At 36.9% G+C, this 21849-nt stretch overlaps 1 protein-coding gene across 1 annotated transcript; it reads left to right on the top strand.

Annotated features, from left to right (window-relative positions):
- The first annotated feature begins 1731 nt into the window (after window positions 1–1731).
- Window positions 1732–18640, top strand: CycA (cyclin A). The gene is made up of 8 exons (XM_067092092.1): window positions 1732–2224; window positions 8489–8757; window positions 8945–9122; window positions 9822–10045; window positions 10889–11093; window positions 13966–14064; window positions 16525–16673; window positions 17709–18640. The coding sequence occupies exons 1-8, from the start codon at window positions 2039–2041 to the stop codon at window positions 17755–17757; spliced, it is 1359 nt and encodes a 452-aa protein (XP_066948193.1). The 5' UTR covers window positions 1732–2038; the 3' UTR covers window positions 17758–18640.
- The last annotated feature ends 3209 nt before the right edge of the window (window positions 18641–21849 follow it).

Raw genomic sequence — 21849 nt, 5'->3', positions numbered from 1 at the left:
TTGTATTTTTTCTCTTTTTGAAACCCAAGACCGTTAAAGACTCTTGTCAAGATATTTATCCACTATTTCTTACGGAAGGTCGCGCTTTTGATGTTTTAAGGTGTCGTGGATTTGAAATCACCATTCAGTCAGTTTATTTCTGCATTGGCGAATAGGCGCTGTGCTGAGTCATCGTTCGGTAGCTCGGTATTGACCCTTGAGATCATTTATATCGATGCTTGATTTTTGTGTGAAACCAGGCCTCAATCAAAGTCTTGAGAGGCGCGTGTCTTCATCTAATAATAATAATGCTAAAAAAAATCATTTTCCACGACGTACGTAAAACCACAGCTACTAGACCGAGCAATGTTCCTGTGCGATTCATTTGAAATTGAATGAACTGGGTGAAAAACCGCGCGTTCCCAACATGTGCTCATCGTCGGTTTCATTTGCCAATTAACCATTTTCATATACCTTTTTCCCTACGTGCAGACACTTTAAACAAAATTAGTCTTAACATCCCTATGTAATATTTTGTTTATATAGAGAATACACGTCATTATGTTTAAATATGAACGATAAACCGACCATCTCACTCGTTAGAGTTCGAATTAAAGGGACAAGACATACTTTAACATGGTTGCAGACGATTCGTTAAATAACAATTTGAAAAGCGGGTATATACCGCCGTGCATGGGAATATGTATAGTATGTCTGGGGAGACCACCGTGGGATAATGGTGGGATCTGGATGTGGGTTCTCCTCGGACCGGTAGGGGTGAGGATAACTGAAAAGTCCGTCCTATGGATATCATGTATGCACACATGTATGTAGCTCTCACATAAGCTATCATTTCCTGTAAGAATGTCATACCTGATAAATGCCCCTGCATGATAGGTGTGACAGAGAGAAAAATTCAAACTGAATGTCTACAAGTAATCGTTTATCATAGCAAGAAATGGCTGAATAAAACAAACAGTTTAAATGGTCTAGTCTAGCAGCAGTTGCTAGCTAGATTTGAGATAATAGACAAAGCAAGCCTTCTAGGGATCAGGCTTGACTTACGTTTAGCTTATGGCTTTGTTAAAGTGAGGGAGGGAATTGGAACGAAACGAGGCGAAGCACGTTTTAAATAGTGAGACATCCAAAATTCACCGGGTGATACGAGAGAAACTTTAGCGTTCACAGTATTTTTGTAGGGTTATGAAAACATTAAATCCACGCCAATGTTTAGCGGATACAGTAAACAGTATTTATGACAGGCTAGACTTGTTTTGGCTCTCTAGAGATGTATAATCTATACGCTTATTACCCTTATTCAGACTTGATGAGTAGCAATTTTCACTTTAAGAACAAAAATGTATGATCTTTTCCCTTTCCAAAGGAAGTTTTACACTTTATAGTACTTACTTGTTAGTGAAATAAAAAGAATAGTTATTAAAACAAATAACCACTATTCCATATGAACTATAAGTTAAAGAAGCAATCAGTGCAAAACATCGAGTTTATTGACTTCAATCGTTCATATTTCCCGCACAATGTTTAAATGGCAATAGATGAGATGCCTGTGATAGTATTTTAAGGCATTTTATTTTTAAAAAGATTACGGTATTGTAAATGAAACAGAGACTAATTAACCTCGTATTATGCAGAATATCATTAATCTTCAAGAACTGTTGTTACCAGTCTCCAAAACAGTAGTAAAACTAATACTTACATACGATCGTTTGGTCGTACTTCACGTAGGAATGCGTACACAGTGACGTCACCGGCCGTTCCGCGCCGTGATTGGCGGAGAGGCTGACGTTGAACGTGAAGGTCGTCGGTGATTGGTTGCTTCAAACTCGAGGCGCGGAGTTTCGTGTCAACTCAGCTGGTCTCCTCTCGTCTCCGCTTCAAAATTCATGTTTCCGTTGAACAGACCAGTTGTTGGGTAGTGGTAGTCTCATGTGGTGGTGGGATTAGCGTTCGAAATTTCCCTTCGTTGGGCCCGTGAAACTGTTGGAGATTGTGGCTGGGGCCTTTTGTTTTGGTGGAGCGAAATTGTTTCGACTAAACTATGTCTTCTCATCTCATTTACGAGGACCAAGAAAACAGAATCCCGGCCGCCCAACGAAGAGTGAAACCTCAGGATCCAAGACTGACAAACGCCAGCAATGCCCAGGATAACAGCAGCAACTCGCGGTGCATTTTGGCACCGATCAATCCAAATTTACGAAGGCAGCCTACCAGAGCAGCGAAGCAGGTAAAGATGACTTTTTTCCTTTAGGTTATTTGGTTAAAATTACGGAATGTCTTGAAAATCCACCAAAATTTACGAAAGCGACCTACCAGAGCACCGAAACGGGTAAGAAAAGCCTTTTTTCAGCGGATTATTTGGTTAAAATGGCCTAAAAATCAACCAGAATTTACGAAGGCAGCCTCTCAGAGCGGAAATACAGGTAAGAAAAGCATTTTTGGCAAGGTTATTTGGTTAAAAAGGCCGAAAAGTAACCGGAGATGCGTAACAGTCCAGGCCACTCTGTTGCATGAGGAACTGACGGTTTGTTTACATCCAGCGGTTGCCTTTTCCAAAAGGTTCTACGAAGTTTTCTTTTTGGGTATTTTTCGTTATGAGAAATAAGAGCATTCTTGGCCGGTAGCGTATGATACCTCTGTTTAATGCAGATTTTTTCAGAGAAATTAGTTTAATGTAGCTTATATAATTAGGCAAGCATCTTATCAAAAGGTAGCATATCCCAGCCCAAGCAGAGGCCTCTAGCCTAGTGAGCATCAGATTGAAAGCTAAACCTAAACGATTTCCATTTAATATTTGGGTGCTTTTCTAGCTTTGATTTAAATAATTGTTGCCTAGCAATTGCTAGCTACGTGAGTTGACAAACCAGCCTTATGGGGATCATGCTAGCTTGGCTAGCCTTTAGCCCAAGGTATTAAGTGATGCCAAGATGAAATTGGGTGAAATATGGTTGAAAGTGAGGTCGAAATAGGATATATAATAGGTTGCTAGGCCTATGCATGATAACCCTTTGGGTCAGCAATGTGTTAAAGTAGGCTATCCAAATTTAACTGTTGAGTCAGATTCGAAGATTAATTGTGAAAACTAAACATATAGAATACTTGAATAAACTTAAGGGATAAGTAGAGTTCTCTCCAGCCTGGCTTCAGAAGTAGAGGACAATCTTATAAAAGAAAATGTTACTGACCACTTATCTCACTTTAACCCCCTCCCCGAGGAAGCCCAGTCATTAGCATTTAATCATTAAAATGTAATACTTATTAAACATATTTAGGCTAGGCCTAGGCTAGAAAGGAAACAGCTATGGCAGAATGAATGTACTAACCTTTATATTTATGTAAATTATGTAATGAACTTCAAAGTGCCACCAGAATGAGTATCAAAGGATCGATAGCAACTTCTTAACAAGTGATTACGGTCTGATGGACTTAAAGGGGTTAGATTATAGTCAAACCACAATGACTATGAATGTATGCATTAGATGTTGCCATTTTTCCCAGATTTGTTACAAAACCTTGACCTAAGCTGGGTTATTGAGCAGATGTGGCAGACACATCGGCACATCTTCCTTATACCAGGTCAGAAGGATAAACAGCTTGATACTATTATTCTACGTATCTAACCTTGATGTAGAATGAGCAAAAGAATTGAAATGTGATGATGAGTAAAGGAGGATTTACTGTATAGTAAAAAAAAATGCAATAAATGATTTGATCATGGAGTAGGCTAAGGATGATTTTTCTAATCATCAAAATGAATTATACAAGTGCCCAAAATCTAGCCCAGACTCACTAATAAAAATAAATGATAGAATGAGATATAAAGAAAAATAGTCAGCCTTGTTCTAGAAGGGTCTCTTCAGGGCTGCCTGTGAGAGGATTTTATGACTGGATTCAAGAACCCTCAATAGAGAGATGCAGATTAACTGTAGTTGGATTATAACTTGGGAAGAAGTTTGGCAACACATCTAATGAGAGCCATGGAAGATGTATTTAATTACTTAACCCAGAATTAGCTAGCCTGCAACATGAATAGCCTGTTAAGTATTTTTTAAAGAACTAAGGTACTGTATATTGTACAAATTGCCCATAAGCTGCCCTAGTCAAAATATTGACATTTACTATTTTCTTTGTCTTCCAAATATTCCTCTTTATGACTAACCTATCATTGCAAAATTTTATTTAAGATTTTGGTGTAGTACATAATTGTGGTTTGTATTTATTTGTAATAATCATCAAGCAATTTTTCATCAGGCCAGCCGTTACCAGGGGCTAGACAGAATTAATCTTCTCTTCCTTGCGCACACTGCTAGAACCCTTGTCAGGTCTGGGTCATTCTCTGCCCTATACTTCAACTGGGATGCTGGGTCCCAACCAGCATCTCCTGGACCCAATTTCATCAGCTTTGGAAGTTAAAGACTGTGATTCAGTAGTTGCAATATTTCAATTTGGGCTTGCCATACCTTGCTGGTTTTGCAGGAGAAATGCAGCTGTTGGCCCTCTTTCCAGAAAGTTTCCTTAAATGTGGTAAGGGGAAAACATTATGCACTATTTCATTACCCACCAAGGTTATTTTGTATCTTGTAAGCATCACTGCAGCACCTTGACCCAAGATTAAGGGGGTACCTTTGTATGTGCTAAGCCAACTTTACTTGTATTAACTAAGGAGGTGTCAGTAGAATTTCCATAGTACAATAGGCTTCATACCATTCAGAGCCTTTTTGTTTTAGGTTAAAAAGGGCAAGCTAATTTTACTACCATGTATTTAGGCCAGGCATCAATTTAATTTTTGTGAGGCTAGTAAGAGTGTAAGGATTGAATGCTTTAAATGAGTTAGGCTTTTTTACTTTTTCACTGACCTGTAAATAGTGACCTTTGCATGTCCTTGAATATGATTCTAGTCACTATAGACCATGATAGAGGGTGAGGTTGGATGGCATGCCTTCTCACCTGTAGAATTCAAGTAGATGTGGTTGGGCGAGACAAAAGGATTGTTGAACTTTCCCTCGCTGGTTCCAATGTTGACAGACTGGTCTTTTTCAAGGCACTGATGATGGTAAGATGTATACCTGGGAGGTTTTCTAAGGACAGTCACCATTTATGACAGAACACATTAATCCCTTGCGGGTGTCATCTTGGTGGGTGGGAGACTGTCTCAGATGAAATTTTTCATATTGCATTCTGTGCAAAACAACTTCACTTGAAGGCAACAACAGGCAATGACAGTGAACTGGAATGTGGATACCTTTTCCCCTTGAAAGGTGTTAAGTCCAGTTCTGTATTGCCACTCTGGCACCATATCAAGAGAATAACAACAGAGGAAAGAGACTATTCTATTCTCATTCACCTTGACCACATACTTGGAAAAAAATAATCGGGCTAGATATTTTTCAGAGCAGGAAAATGTCTCCCCATCAGTTTTTGAGAACAAGTTACTAAGGTTGTATAACATGAGAAATGTTGCAGACTGCAAAAACAGTAGTTGGTTGGAGCAACCACTAAATTTGTCATTCATATTTTAGAATATCAAAGAAATACAATTATTTTTCAGATAGTCATTTGCAACGATATGCTTAATAGTACAGTTTCCAAGAGAATGTAATTCCATCTCACATTGAAGAGGAAGGAACATGACTGGAAAAATTATTACTATAATCATTAATAAACCTCCTTGACCTACAAATATATGATTGCCAAATTAAATTCTCTAGAGAATATCTTGCCCCTAAATGTCAATCCTTGGTTAGAGTAGATAAGTATGCCCATTTTTACCTGTCCCAAATTGCGTGAATCTTATAAACTTGCCCACTCGGTACCTTCAGTAACTACATTCTGTGGAATATTAACAGACCTGAAACCCTAATATGTCTTGGAAAAATCTGACGAAAGTGGGATACAACTGATTAGCTTTTTGGTAATTGGAGATGATTTCCAACTCAATGGCATGTATAAATACTTTTGAATAAAAGTATCTCCAAATGGCTGAATACATCACAGCCATTCACCAAGAGAAAGAACCCTAAGGAATGTAAGGAGCTTTAGAGGAACTATTGTTGGAGGTTTTTGCCAATCTGTGATTGCCATGTGGCAAAAAAATTTAATACAAAAAACCCTGGAAATGAACAGAGCCTTTTGCAGTTTAACATCAAAATGCTTCATGTCTGAGTATCAATATAGATTGTATGAGAATTGTGTATAACTGTACTTTCATATGCAGCTTCAAATGTATTTGACTTCCAAATTTTATTATGGCCATTTTTTTATTTGCCTTTTGCAGTCTTCATTAAATTCTAAACACGGGAGACCTGTACTGGATGCCATTGTTCTGAAATATATGGAAGTTTGAACCTCTAATCCTTTCTGTCTCATGTTATTTCATCCCTTTGTGTATACTCTGCCCTCATTACTTCTGTTTTTCTTAGTTTTATTCTGAGTCTCCTCTCTTGACAAGTGATTCATTCTGTTAAGCAAGCTTTGTAAATCTTGAGCTGTTTTGCCGATTGAAACAATATCATATTTTAAGCTGCAACTTTGTCATTACTCTAGTCTAAATCTCTTCCGTCTCTGACCCATTTTTTCATGATGAAATTTGTGAAGGACAAACAGCAAATGTGGAATTACATCCCTCTGCAGCACCCTGCTATTTACTGCAAATTGATCCTTGGCTTACTTCATTTAGCTTCACATATCAGGAATGCCATATTGTTGCAGGACCTTTCCTAATATTTGTCAGGTCTTATAATCAACAAAAGCCATCAGAAGGAACTTTTTAAATGCTTACCCTTCTGAACAATGAATTAGCTCAGAACAGACAGGAGAGCAATTCCTTCTTAGTTACCACATTCATTCAGGCCACCAATCAGTGATAGCTTTGTAATGACTTTAAATTTCCAATCATCAGGCTTTGTTTCCTCATTCCATCCCAACTTGGTACTTTCCATCTAATTTTATCATTGATTCTGCCTCAGAAACTTATTCTTTCATACATCTGTTCATGTCTTCTTTAGTTTCTGGAAAATCAATCATTATCCTCCCTCTCTTTCATATTCATGACCTGCAAAATGTTCTGTACAACCCTGTTGTCTTTTTCTGATGATGTTGATCCATCCTTACCTCCTGACTGGTATTTTGCTCTATGCACCCATGGATATTTCGTTAATGATTCTGTGGGCTACCATAACACCAAATGCAATTCTGTGAATACATGGCTTTATCAGACTCTCCAGCCTGTTTTTCCAAGTACAGTATTCTTAGTCTTTGTTTAGCTCCACTATTTAAAATTGAGCACTTGGCATGCTCTGTGTTCTGTTTACTTCCTGGCATTCATCTACATCTCAGCTCTCATTTGATATCCAAGGTTTTGGTCTTGTTAGAAATAGTATAAATTCCTGATTATAAGACTGTGTCCATAAAGGTGACTGGTCTCCGTAACCCACTAGGAAGGTTCCTCCTCAGGATGCAGTTAGGTGTTAGCAAGGTACAGTGTACTTGAAAAGTTGAGCATGGGAATCTCTCCTTGGAAAAATATCTGCATCTCTAGCTTTTCAGTTCACCTAGGACTTAAATGGAGTAATGTTTGTAGAAATTCCCAATAAGGTACTAGGAAGTGGCAACAGCAAAATTTTCAAATTATATCAATAGAATTAACAAAAATGTAAAACTATTCTTAGTCCATTACTACTACAAGATATGTACTGCCATATTAAAACCAGTAAGGCATGTACAGTAATTTATCCCCATGAAGGAATGACTACTCCTTGTATAGAAATTTACAGTACTGTATATAGAGGTAAAGCAACAGGCATGATTGTTTATTGCCATAGAAAAAGGATTTTGACAAAGGAAAAATCTATTTCTGGAGAGGGGCCCGTGTCACCCGGTGAAAAAGTCCATTCAGCACTTATTTCTAGGTAATTCCGTTACTAGATACCAAAGAAAGCTAAATGAAATGCTGGAGTTACTACCCCCAGGGCGAGCTCCACTAGATGGAGTCGTGTATGGAAAAGGGTGAACTACAAAAACACGGAACCTTATCCTATAGAGATTCCCAATGTCAAAAGTCCCAACGAGAGAGGTGCCGATACAAGCCCATGCACTACTCGCGGACTGTATACAAGGCAACACTAGTCGCATTCCATGTTAGCACCCACCCCACTAAAAAAATTGTTTATGAAATTTTATTTTGTGCGATGTCTTAAAAGTAAATGTCATTTAATTTGTAGAAAATACAAATATGGTAAAGGCAAGATCATGAATACAGTTTGTAAAGCTGAAAAAGAGCCAGTAACATTAAGTTAAACAGAAATGATTTATAACTTAAAGTATGTTATTTTATTTTTAAATTTTAGTAACGGTATCTGTACTGCTTCCAAAACAATTGCTTTCTTCAGTATTTTGTTTATTATTGCAGCATCTCATTTTCTAAGCTATGGCCAACAGCAGCTGTTCCGTGTTGTGAAATTGTGGTTTAATTTTTTTTTTTTTTTGCTATTAGGGTGTCAGCTATGAAACGGGTGTCCCGCAACAAGATGAAAATGTTTGCCCAAACCAGAAATCATTTTCCACGAGTCAACCCTCATTTACCATCCATGAAGACTCATCATCATGTTTATCCATGGGATCCACCAACTCAAGCACTGCGAATGCTAGCATTAAGTCCACTAGACCTCCTTTGAGGGAGAGAAGTATAAGAAGTGCAAAAAGAAGTGCTGAACCCAAATTGAAAATTGAAGATATCGGTCCAAGCATAATGAAATTGGAGAGGTAAGTTGGACAGGAATTTTACTTGGGTAAGCTTCTCTGGATTTATATGACAATGCTGTAGCTACTTTGCAAATATTGTTTAACCTAAGAGTTTTTGGTATATATATGACCAACTATAATTTCTCAGTACTGTAATATGTTATGTGATTAAATGTCCTATGTTTATAGTGTTCAAATATTTTTGTAGGTCTTCAGAAACTGAAGCATCTGGGTCCCCTGCTACTATGGAAGTGAGTCTTTGTGAGGATGATTTAATGGTGGTTGAAACTAGCCCTCGTGAAGATGTTTTAAAAAAGAGAAGTGAAGATATTTATGATGTACCTGAATATGCAGAAGACATTTACAAATACCTGAGGCAAGCTGAAGTAAGTATTGCAGCCCCAGTCCTCCTGCGCACAATTAAATCCATTACCTTGCTTGTCAATCTTATCTGTCATTAATTTCCGGTATTGTACTACCCCTTTCTGAACACCTTAAGATACCACAGATACTGTACTCATTCTTTTATCTGCACACTTCCTTTTCATCTTTCTTGTGAGGCAAAACTTCCAGTTTTCTCTTTAATAAATTATCATAAGTTTGTGTTGCACTTCATCCATGTGCATTCAGGACCCCAAGACAGATTTGTTTTTCTCTTGCTTTGGGTATGCATTTGGTGACTCACCACCCAGTTCATCCAGAATACTGTTAATTTCCTTTCTTGGCATCCCACAGCAGTGAAAAGTATTTCTGTTGCATGTTTGGAAGAGGTTCTCTGCCATTTATGGGGTATTTCCTTCTACTATCATAAGCTTTTACTGGGTGCTCCTGTCTTGAGGTTCATTACTTCTGTACTCCAGATTGCTAGTATTTCCTAGGGTAGCAATGTCCAGCTTGGCCTCAAAAATGGCTCGGCTACCATTTGGAGGCGCAACAATTTTTTCTGACATTTAATTTTTTTCCTTATAATGGGTATAGGATTTCCTATACAGTTTTCATGTTTAAACTGTTGCAAGTGATTGAAATTTACAGCTAAATATAAATTTTTAGCTATCAGTTTTTTTATACTGCATTTGTTTTTCCAGGTGTTTCACAAACCTCGTGTCAACTACATGGCCAAACAGACAGATATTACAGCCAGCATGAGGTGGATTTTAGTTGACTGGCTTGTTGAAGTAGCTGAAGAGTATACCCTTCATACTGAAACCTTATATTTGGCTGTATCTTATATAGACAGATTCCTCTCTCACATGTCTGTGAAAAAAGACAAGCTTCAGCTCGTGGGCACAACTGCCATGTTCATTGCTGCGTAAGTTTGAGCTTTGTATAATTTTAAGAAATTGTTGTTCTATCTGTGATTCCATGTACTGTTATCGATGGCGTATGGAAAGTTGTTTTTTTATTGCCATGCTTTTTCAGACATGTCTGAAATTAGAAGTAAAAAGTATTTTTTGAAGTGCACTGAGTTATCGGTACAGTATTTGGCTTAAGGTTTTACCAATACCAAAATTTTAATATTTGGTTATCATTTCTGTCATTCTTTAATTATATGCTGTTTTCATATCCTTGTTAAAACAAAGTAGGGCGGCATCAAGACAATATGAAGGGCAGTTAACAATTTAACCTGAAGTGTCAGTGAGTAATTTAACTGAGTTGAGGTTAAGGAACTTCAGTAAAGCATCATAATTAAATACTAATAGGCTGTAACGGAAAGTGTTTGTGGGGACATCTTAAAAAATTACTCGAATATTAATTAGCAGTTAAAGAAGTGTTAAGTATGAGTTTCATTAGCTGAAAATGGTTGTAAGCTGGTAAGGAGCAACTCCACATGACTAGCACCTATGTAGAGACAGCAATACAGTCCTTATGCAAAAAATAATTTTCATGATGTCCAAATTTTATTCTTGAAACAGCTCTTAAAATTTTTCACTACACAAATTTCAGTAACAGTACCTTTTCGAGTAATTTTTATGATGTCCTGATTGCAAACCTGTAGCATATCCCTTAAAATTTTTCAGCCTTCAAAATGTTCAATATACAGATTCTGGTATGCCCATTTCATGAGTGAACAACTTGATGAGAAAGACTGATTTGATGTGCTACTATGTGATATCTAATTAGAATTTTTAATGAGTAAATTTGACTTTTACAGGAAATATGAGGAAATATATCCACCAGATGTCAGCCAATTTGCTTATATCACGGATAATACGTACAAAGTTGGGCAAATATTACGGATGGAACATCTTATTTTGAAAGTTTTGAGTTTTGATATGGCAGTTCCAACAGCAAATGTTTTTGTCAACAAGTTTGCAAGAATGTGCAAGGCCCCTGAAGAAACTTTACATTTAGCTCTGGTGAGTTGGGTTGCATGCATTGTGAGTTTTAAATGTTAGTAAATATGCCCATTACTCTGTATTCACCAAATTACAAGATTTGTACACAAAGGAAGAAAACAATAAAAAAAAAGAAGTTCAAGTAAAGAAACTAGAATCTACCTTAAAAGATTGTGCACATAACTTAAACACTCCCCATTTTGGCCATGAACTGTGAAGTAAATGTTAAAAAAAATTACTGGTTATCTGAGAGATAGTTTGAGGAATTTGCCTTGGCACTGAAGGCTGAGCCTACCTATATTAATTACCTGGTGCATCAATCAAAACTTCACCAGATAACCCAGAATTTGTCAAATCAGATCACTTGTGCAATATACCAAAAGCAAAATGTGAAGTCTTGAGAAAAAAGAAAAATTTAAGCTTGAATATTGAATGTAATAATATAATGGACAAAAGTACATAGAAATTCAAAGCTCAGACCAAAAAAAATATATTTTTTGTGGGGATTTCGGCACATTAATCTGAACAAGCATTACTCATAATCACCAGAAATTTAGTCCTGTCATTCAAGAGGTCAGATTACTACAAATCTAAAATTACACATTACCAACCAGCATGGAGCTCCAGTCTAAGTAATTAAGCACAAGTAAAGCTAAATTGAATGGACACATTAGGTTACTTAGTCATATTGAATTAAGCTTGAAGTATCAAAAGATGTATGAACCTATATTACTGTTCCAGTGGTGTTGGTTGATTGCAGGACAGCGTTTGCCCTTTGAGGAAACTTGGGACAGTAATAGGGTAGTTAGTAGTTTTGAAAGACAGTAATCCCTTGTTTAACCTCACTAATTCATCCATGGGGTTGCTGGTACATCCAGAATTCAATTAGAGGTTGCCCCAAAATCCAAGCTTAACTTAGAATAGCCTGTGAAAATATAATAAAAACTTATCAAATCCAAATACATTAGTATACTTAAGTGTTTAAAAAGTGTGTATTAAACTTCAAGCTCCAGAGATTGGCACTAGCTAGCAAACTTTATCAGAGGACTTTCCTTACGGCACACTGATCTACCAAATTAGTACTGTATTCAGGATCAAGTAAATGTTTTAAGCAATCCATAGGTGGTGTATGCTATTTGTGTATAAAACTTAGTACTGTGTAAAAGTAAATAAAAAAAAAATGTAAGCACTGCTACACCAAACACTAGATTGTACCCTGTTATTTAGATTTAGGGTATTCATATTCTGTGTACATAAGGAAGATTTCTAATCGGCTGGCTTTTGAGTAAACACACTACTGCGACTCATAATTAATGATCAAAGAAAGTGTTTTTCTCTGATTTTATTGGAAATATTGCCTCCTGTGCCACGTAATGCAAAGGGCCCCTGTGAAATTATGCCACTCATGGCTTTTCTATTTCTTCTGTGAAGCTCCACTTATTTCCAGCTTCCATTCTCACACCTTTTCCAGGTAGGTTTGGGACTTCCTAGTGTTCTGATGCCCCAGGGCTCCAGTGGATAGACACCTTCACATACTGTTCTCCAAGGGATTGTTAAAAAATTTACATGTATAAACCGAAGAAACAAATACAGACTTTTATGGAAACCTATAAATTAATGAAAAAGTAATTATCACAGTTTCTTTAACTTCAGACCTACTGTGCCAGGCTAAATACACAGGCACATACATTCATAGTCTGAGTTAAGAGAATTAAATCTTTTATCACTTTACCCAGTGCAGAAAGCAATTAAGGTGCAACTTTACTGATAAGGAAATTATGCAAGTCTACATTTAACTTAGTATTTCTTAATTTTTTTTACAGAAAGCTCTCAAGTGTATAATAAAGTAAAGGCCTTGCATTTGCCCAATCCTAAACTCCATATTGTAATTTTTCAAAGGCAGAACTACAGGGGAATTGTTGATAAGCAAAAAGTCTGTGTTTGCACATGAGAGTGGGTTAACTCAAAACTGGTCTCTGCTAGAAAAACACATTTTGTACCAAGCAGTCCCAGCTTACTCACGGTATCGGTTTTACGGCGCATGTCTAGCGACACCATTAACTGGATTTTTGGGGCTGATCTCTGGTTAGCTGCGTCGATCTCAGTTAATGGCATCGTGATGCAGATCATTAGTGCTATTATGCACTGTTAAGCGGGTCATTAGCACTATTATGTGCTGTTAAGTGGATCATTAGCACTATTATGTGCTGTTAAGCGGGTCATTAGTGCTATTATGCACCGTTAAGCCAGTCATTAGTGCTATTATGTGCCATGAAGTGGGTCATGAGTGCTGTTATCACTGATTTTCGCTTAGCAGAATTCAGGCTAATGTAAAAGTATTTTGTGAGAAAAAAAATTATATTAAGTTTTGGAATTATATGAATTTTTGTATGATGTACTACTTGATATCTTGACCTATGTCCCACATTTTGAAGTAAACAATATAAAATAAAGTTTTCCCAACATATTCTTCCACTTTGTTGCATTATTTGGATTACATACCCATAAAATGTACAATACCTAATCTTAAATGCTGTCTTTCGTGTCAACCTCAGGAGAATTAACGGACAGCTGATCTCTCTCTCTCTCTCTCTCTCTCTCTCTCTCTCTCTCTCTCTCTCTCTCTCTCTTTCATCATACAGAATTTTAAGCACTTTTTTGTGTACATGTAGATAACATGTAAATTTGGTCAGTCTCTCACTTCAACACCACTTATTCTCTTATGGATTCATAAGGTCTGAGATAAACAAATATTAGGAATAATAAGTTAGTATTTCAAGGAAGGAGTTTCTCCAGAGGCAGTGATTAAAAGTTCTTGTCATGAACAATGTCACAAAAGGATTTTAAGTGGTCAGTGCTTGCAGTGTTCTTTACTGATATAATTTTTCTGTAGTTTCTTGCAGAGATAACTATGCTTGACTGTGATCCATTCCTGCGATATCTGCCTTCAATGATTGCTGCCTCATCAGTTGCGTTGGCAAATCATACACAGGTATGTTTTGTGGGTGCTGAAGAGATAAGATATACTTTATTACGAACCCATTAATTTTGAATAGCCTAAATTTATGCAAAACTCACCCAAACACTCCTGTTTTAAAGGTAGAATGAAAGATCCATTGTGTATGTACCAGCCAAATTCATGGGCGGTGAGGCAGATCTGTCTCGTAACTACCATGCTGCTGTTCTTCCCAGGACCATTAACTTATTTTACCTGCTTTTGTGCTTTGCTGTCTGGCTTTCTGCTTATTGAGTACAGATACAGTAGTTTAATTTTTCACTTTTCAGCTTACAACAGACTTCCATTTTCATTGCCTTTGCAGTTATTTTTCAGTCTAGTAGTATGTGTATTTTCATATTTAAATTTTCTTGTTAGTGTTTTTGTGGGTTCAGTGAGACATGGTAAAGGTTGCTGTAGGTATTCCACTGCCAGTGTAGTACACAATTCATTTATACTGAAAGTGTTTAGGGAATTCATTTTTACAGGATAACATCGAATATGTATCAGCGTACTTGTTTGGGTTAGGCTAATAAGTTCTGAAGTATTTCATTGTTAGTGACCCTCATACCATCATGGCCTAAAGCTTTGTCACTGTCTTCATAGGTTATTCTTAACCTGCAAGAAATTCCTATGCCAGGACCTAGTCTTGCAGTTTGTATGAGGGTGACTTGCTTACTCTTCAGGATGACATCTTCAGCTGGATCAACAACATTAACTGCCCTGCTAAGCATTTGCATGAGGTTTTTGTTATTGCTCTCAATAAAAACCTTTGAGCTCCAATTGGTTAAGTTCCTCAACTCCATGAAGATGTCTATGATGTAGTTAGTTTTTTCCACCCAGCATCTTGGGAGATTTTTATTCGTAACTGCTCTTCGCTGGCTTGGCTTCCATCGTCAGTGAGGAAAGCCATTGTAGAGGACGCCCTTGCCTCCTTTAGACTTTGCTTTGTTAGGACCTTTGTAGAGATGGACACCTGTGTGTTTTTGCAGTCTGGCAGTTAATTGGCAGGAGAGTGTACTCGGTGCTACTAGTAATGTTGGCTGTTAGTTTCCATTTGCTTGGGGTATAACCAGAGCTCGATTGTTGAGCAGGAACTTTACAGGTTGATGCCTGTAGTAGGGTTTTATTGTCTTGAGTATGAGTGTGTGTGATTCCTTGACTTCCATTTCTTGTTAGAAGACTTGGTCCTTGAATTTGACTAACTTTGCACAAGATTAATGTTCATGGGGTTCAAGCCCTCTCCTCGGACCTCCCTGGCCTTTGAAGTATGAAATGGAACTCTTGGCCATACTGAGATTTTTTGACACAGTGATATTAAAGTACTTTAAAGATTTTACAGTATATATGAGGTTACTCACAAATCCCTGATGTGCATTAGTTTGGATGTTGTGGTGGGGCATGTACTTTGTCAAGTGATCCAGATTCCCCTTCATGCTTTTCATGAATATTTTCTGGTGCATGTAGAGGTGGGAGCATCCTGGTGTACCAGCTTTTGTTCAAGGACTGAAGTTTGCAGGTGCATCTTCCTTTCTTTTAAAGGGCTCATGCACTGTTTTCTCTCCTAAATTATGATTGTCTAATGAATGGATACATTATTTTTATGATAAAACATGGGATTTGATTAAAATTTCTTTCCCTTTCATTAGATTGAACATAGCACAACAAAAATGAGCCACCTTGTGATCTAGTACTTAGGTGGGTCATAGTGCATTGTGGTCTGTCTTCCTACCTTTCTTATATGTTAAGGCTATTTGTGTACTTGACCACATAGTAATTTCTATAGTTTTACTGTTTTGGGTTTATTATGTAGTAATGTTTAATTTTGTTGATAAATTTAATATTTTATACTTACCCCTCTCCTTTGTTTCTTATAGTGTTCTCACTACATAAGTCTGTGGTATTATTGTATATTTGTGGTTTCCTAGTGTTATTAATAAGCCTTGTTCACAACTTGACAGCTCTTAAAGGCATATGGTACTGATTCTCTTGCTAACCAGTCTACATCAATTTTTCTTCAATCATTAATTTTCAGTCTCTTTTGTCATTCCATTCTTGTCAACTTCAATTTCTCCATTTTCTCATCTATTAAAATCTTTCACATCCAACTACAGGTATTCTAAACTTTTTTTCTGCTGATTGGAGGTAATTCCTTTCCTCCTAAATATTTTCCTTTGGCTTGCTTCCTCTTGTCCTAGTAGGCTTCTGTACCTTTCCTGATTTTGATTATTGATTCTAATAAACTGCTGTAGCTGCCTTTTTAGATTTTTCCAAGTTTTTGCCAAGCTGCTCCCTATATTTAACTTTATGTATCACTTTACCACATTTACGATTCCCATGTTTTTACTGTGTCCCAGCTGACTCATTTTTCAAGAGTGGAAATTGAAGAAAACTTTAAATAATCAATCTCATTCACTTTGCACACATGTCAGTTACTGCAACTTATAATAATTTCAGGGTCGGTTAGCATGGCCACCACATGTTGAAGAATCTTCTGGGTATAGTTTACAAGATTTGAAAGAATGTTATGTGAATATTCATCGTACTTTTTCACGTGTCCATGAAAGTCAACAGCATGCTATCAGAGACAAGTACAAAAGTTCAAAGTAAGTATTTGATTCTGTCAGCCAGTTTACTGCAGATTGAAACTATGCTCCTGTTGGTTTTTTGTTGGATGCACTTGGGGAAATATTTTTGGCTTATATATATCTTACTTAGCTCCTAGTACACTTTAAAAATAAATTTGGGAAAGGTTCCTTCAGTATATACAGGCTTCTTATCCCAAAGCCTGAGAATTGCAGAATATTTATTGTAAATTAGTTAAGTACTGTACTGATTTGCATTTGTAGAATGTGTAGGGGTTGTCTGAAAGGTTTCTTGAATGAGAGAGGAAAGTTACAGCAGTTGGACAGGTATGTGGAAAGAAACTGAAAGGCACCGATTAAAATTTAGAGGTAGAAAGCAGTGCAGTTGTGGCTTAAGAGATGCTGCCAAAGGCCACATGGTTCCTTCTAGAGGGTGTCAGAAGGCACAATGTAAGTTATACTCCTTACATGATGGTGGATTAAAGTGTTTCTGCCAGGTATGTAGTAAATATCATTTATACTAGACTTCTGCTTTTCCAATTGGGTTGGCTGTGATTTGGTTATTTACATCTTTTAACTATAAAAGAAAGATGTAGATTCAGTATTCTCTATTTTTTTCTCTCTCTCTCTCTCTCTCTCTCCTATAAATGATATTCTTTATATTAGTCAATCAAAAACTGTTGTGGATAGTTTGTTATCTGCATTCATGGCAATAAATCTTTTTAGACAGTGCTCAAAGACTTCACTGACCTTGTTATTATATATCTAATATTGGATGTGTATTTTGAGTGGCTCTTTGGATACTAAGAGTGATTAAGAACAATTATAGCTTCTTATTAATCTGATGAAACTCAAACCATTGTTGATATATTAGTTTTCAAAGTTGTAACTTAGTAAAGTTTGTGGTTTGGTTATAAATTGCTTGCTTTCAATGATATGTCAGTTCTAGTACTAAACTTAATTTCCTCTTCTGTTACCAAGCATAAGGGATTAAAATAGTATCTACAATATAAAATTGTTTAATTGATTTTTTTCTATTTATTTTTCTTTCTGCAGGTGGCATTCAGTATCACAGCTGAGTCCGCGCCTCAACTTCCCTTGGTGAAAACCTTGTGCTGTGAGATGTGTGAATTCTTCTGTCAAATTGAGTCCTTTCGAGTGAACTGCAGTTTTAAGCGAGGTTACAGTGTGAGTGTGGTTTGTTCAAGAAGTAGATTGATGTAAAGTAACTGGCTAATGAAGGACATTCGTATGCAGGTTTTGCTGGTATTTGGAAGTTTCAGTATTGCCTTTTCTAAGGACCCTTTTTATTTTATTTTTTTTTAAGTCATTTACTTTAGAGGCAAGTTTTACCTTTAAATGAAATAAAATGTACCTGCCAGCACACAGGCCTGTTTTGCAGGAGATTTTTACCTAATATTCATATGATGATGAATGGAGTCTGTCATGAAAGTGAATGAGATTTTTCCATTAGGTAGCGTAGTACTACCAAAAACATATCAGTACCAAGGAAGACATGTCTGTATATATTGTATTTACTTTAGGAACTTGTAGGACATACTGTCCCATCACATTTTAATGGAAAATGACTTGTTCCCAAAAATCACAACATCTTCGGTCCCTGTCCTTTTTGACACATATTTGCCATTCCAAAGAAAATGCAAATTTATGGAATAAAAAATCATTTTTCTAGATTGTTTTTATTTCTCCATGCTTTGTTTTTCCTTTCAGTCCAAAATCTGTCTTGATTGCAAATTAAACTTGTATTCTTGTATAGCCTTAATTTCTAGCAGTATTTCAACAAAGCATTAAAACCAACTTCACAGAAAAGGGATGCCTGCTGCTAGCACAGGAAACCTTACTGTGAGGTGAACTTCAAGTCTTTATGGGACTTAACTGTACAGAAGGGCAGCGTAGATTTTTTTACTTGCCCAGCGAGTTATTTTATTGTGTAAACACATTTGAAGTTCATTAAAAGATAGTGTTAATTTGGTGTTTTATTTTTTTATAATAAATTCATTGTCAGCATTTTTGAGTGTGATACTATAAAAACTCAAATGGGATGTGGGCATGTTATTTTTTAATATAAGCATATTGACACATCTTTAGGTGTTCATTTTATAGCTAGACATGTTTTCTTTATGGTAGTTATTTGTATTTTGTTTTTATCTGTCAGTCAACTTTTTACTACAGTGCAGTAGTGTATTGTCACAAAACTGGACTGAAGAGATGCTGTAGGTCACCCACCATTTTTTAAGGGTCATTTATTGTTGCAGGCAGGATATGCTTAATGTGAATTAGGTGTATGAACATTCTGACACTGTTTTTATAAATAAAATGCAAGGTGAAATTCCTTTAGTTCTTGTTTAGGTCCCCAAGTAACCATTTTGTTTTGGAATTTTTTTCCAAGATACTTGCTCAGATATTTGACTGATGTCCTTTTCAAAATTCACTAATGATACTGATTTTGAATGAGGAAGATTACTTTGTCAGGCCTTTTTTTCCAGTGTTGGTGACCTCCTTTGAGCACCAGATGCTCAATTTATACAAATGCTGGTGGGGTGGAAACTTAGAAATGAAGGGTGTTTGTCATTTAAGAATGAATTACAGTACTGATTTTATGAGACTTGGCCGTGTCTCTCTCTTTATACGGCATAAGAATAAATGCTAGGAGTTTAAAACCCTGACAAGAAAAGTACGAGATGGAATAATAATACGGAAAGTTCACCAGACTGTACAGATTAAATTTGCATTTTGGACAGTGCTGACCAAATGTGCTTGTTTTTCCAGTTGAATAATATTCCTTTAAGACTTGGTGGGTGTTTGTTAAATCACTTGACTTATTTGTAGTTGTGGCAAGGATATTGCTTAATGGAAAAACAAGGTACTTTACATGATAGAAAACTAGCTCATGGAAACATACTAGTATGTTACATGGATATTAGATGAATTACCCATGGTTCAGTCCTGTCAAGAAGACATGGCGCTTGGAGCCATAACTAACAGAATGGTTAATGGGTATAAAAATTTATTAACCCAATCAAGAGTTTTTATGTTAGCTTCCTTATGTCATCCCTATCCACCTGTAGCATTTGCAAATTTTACTTTGCTTTCCTGGGGTAGCCAGTGGTATTAAGGATCCCACTGAGATACTTGGCAGTTTAACTCTTAAGGTAAGGAATGTTAATGGACTATAGACGCGGCTACGAACAACTTAGGGCTCCAGAAGTGCTTCAGTATTACTAAAGTAATTAATTCCTTTCAGCTTTGGTAAAAAATGGAAATCTGTAATGATTTTCTGTACCATAAGGCTGTCCTTTACTGCTGGATTCTTGCTTTTCATTGGTTTACCTGGAAATGAGGCAGGAAAGTAGTGCATCATCAAGTGGTAAATCATTCAATGAAATACAAATTGACTTGGCATGGTATACCTTTAAGAAAGTGGTAGAGATGGTCTTCCTTTGTCTGTAATAGAAGGTATAGTATTAGGGAGTCCAGCCTTGCCTGTGATTGGGTATAATTTTATGCTCACCAATTTTAGAATTAAAGAATGTGTTCACATTGAGAATTCTGTGATGAGCACATTCTGGTTCACTAACCCAAATTTTTATTTGAATACTAGATGCCAAATGCTGACTGTTATCACCTTGGATGGCTGGAACTGGTTGTGATTTGGGCTGTTACTGTTCACAGCTCAGTTTGCTGTCAGCTCTTAGTGTCAAATTTGTTTTTGTGATGTCTTCTTTCAAAAGATAATGTTTTAATGAAGTTTGGATTTCATATTTCACTTTCCACCACTACTTAGTGTCATTGCAGAACTTTAGGCCAAGGAGGCAGTTTTATTACTGGAGAAAATTATTGGGATTTGTTGACTAGCACAGTACAGTAGACCCTCAACTTAGATTTTATATACTAGCTACATTATGATCAGTTTTTGGTAGGCTACATATTTATATGGAAATAATGTTGGCTGTAGGATAATGGTCATCAGAAGGCTGGATTCTCAAAAGCATTTGAGCTGATGGGTTATTGGAATAAATTTCTTCAGCACCCAAGCTACAATTTTTTTGCCATTTACTTTTCATCCATTCCAGTTGGTCTTGTCCCAACTATCAGTCCAATTTTTCTGCAACTTTCATGTTGGTTAAAAGCAAATCCAGCATGCAACACCTGTTGGATCAGAAATATGTGGTATTATGATACATTATGGTAACATGCTAGCTCACCATAAGCATCTAAACACCTAAACATTATTAGCACTCTTCTGCTAAGAAGTCTGGATAAATCCCAGTTCTGTTCATCAATGGTCACATTTGGTAAAACTGCAATTTATAAGTTGCAGAGTAGTTAAAGTGTCAGGGTTGCCCTAGGAAAGACTGGAAAAAAGAAAAAGAATAATACTGTACTTCTTAAATAACAGACCCAGTAATGAAGCTACAAGAGCTGGGGGGACAGAACAAACCTGCATAGCCAGAAAGCCTTGTACCACAGTCTGCAGACATTCTCTGTGGAACCTGAACCATCACTTAATGGCCCTTGTTAGTAACAAGGCAATGGGAAGGGAGAGATTTCACCAAAAGCTAAGTGATGGCTGCACTAGCATGTGTCCCTTAGGTCCAATGCAGTGGGATGTCATGGGCATGGTCTTGTAGAAGAGCTACTTTGTGATAAAGATTTAAAGAAAGAAGAATATGGGCAGAGGAGGCAGCATCGAGAACAGAATACAGATCTTGGGCCAAGCATGAGAACCATGAGGTTATTCAGCCCTGAAATGGAAATTGACAGGTTTGCAAGGTGTAACAGGAGGAAAACCTCGCAGTTGCACTATGAATCAATTGTTTGGAGAGGGTGAAAAGTAAGACTGAAAACTATGAATGGAGGTACAGCAAATGGAACAAAAGGGGTTGCAGCTAGGGCCAAAGGAACACTGCAAAGAACCTTGAGCATTGCCAACAGTGCACCTCATGAGATGCACTTATGGCGCTACCCCCTACAGGAAGGAAGCAGCACCAATAACAAAGTCCTGGTTGCTATCCTGCAATATCTGAACACTTTCTTTCATTACATATATGTCTGGCAGAGGACTGGGAGACATCTTCAGGACAGTATCCAAAGACACTGCCAATATTACCCAGTAGGCTTCCACCAAGACCAAAGAAATTGTACTCAACCATAAGGGAAATTTCTGGCAGCTCAT

The sequence above is a fragment of the Macrobrachium rosenbergii genome, chromosome 48, assembly GCF_040412425.1.
Source record: "Macrobrachium rosenbergii isolate ZJJX-2024 chromosome 48, ASM4041242v1, whole genome shotgun sequence".
NCBI lineage: Eukaryota > Metazoa > Arthropoda > Malacostraca > Decapoda > Palaemonidae > Macrobrachium > Macrobrachium rosenbergii.
This window is presented reverse-complemented; position numbering and strand designations above follow the sequence as displayed.

Excerpts from the sequence above, each read along its gene's own strand:
- CycA (XM_067092092.1), top strand. The coding sequence starts at position 2,039 with ATGTCTTCTCATCTCATTTACGAGGACCAAGAAAACAGAATCCCGGCC. Across the intron at positions 9,123-9,821 it reads AATACCTGAGGCAAGCTGAA|GTGTTTCACAAACCTCGTGT; the intron begins GTAAGTATTGCA and ends TTGTTTTTCCAG. Across the intron at positions 14,065-16,524 it reads CGTTGGCAAATCATACACAG|GGTCGGTTAGCATGGCCACC; the intron begins GTATGTTTTGTG and ends TAATAATTTCAG.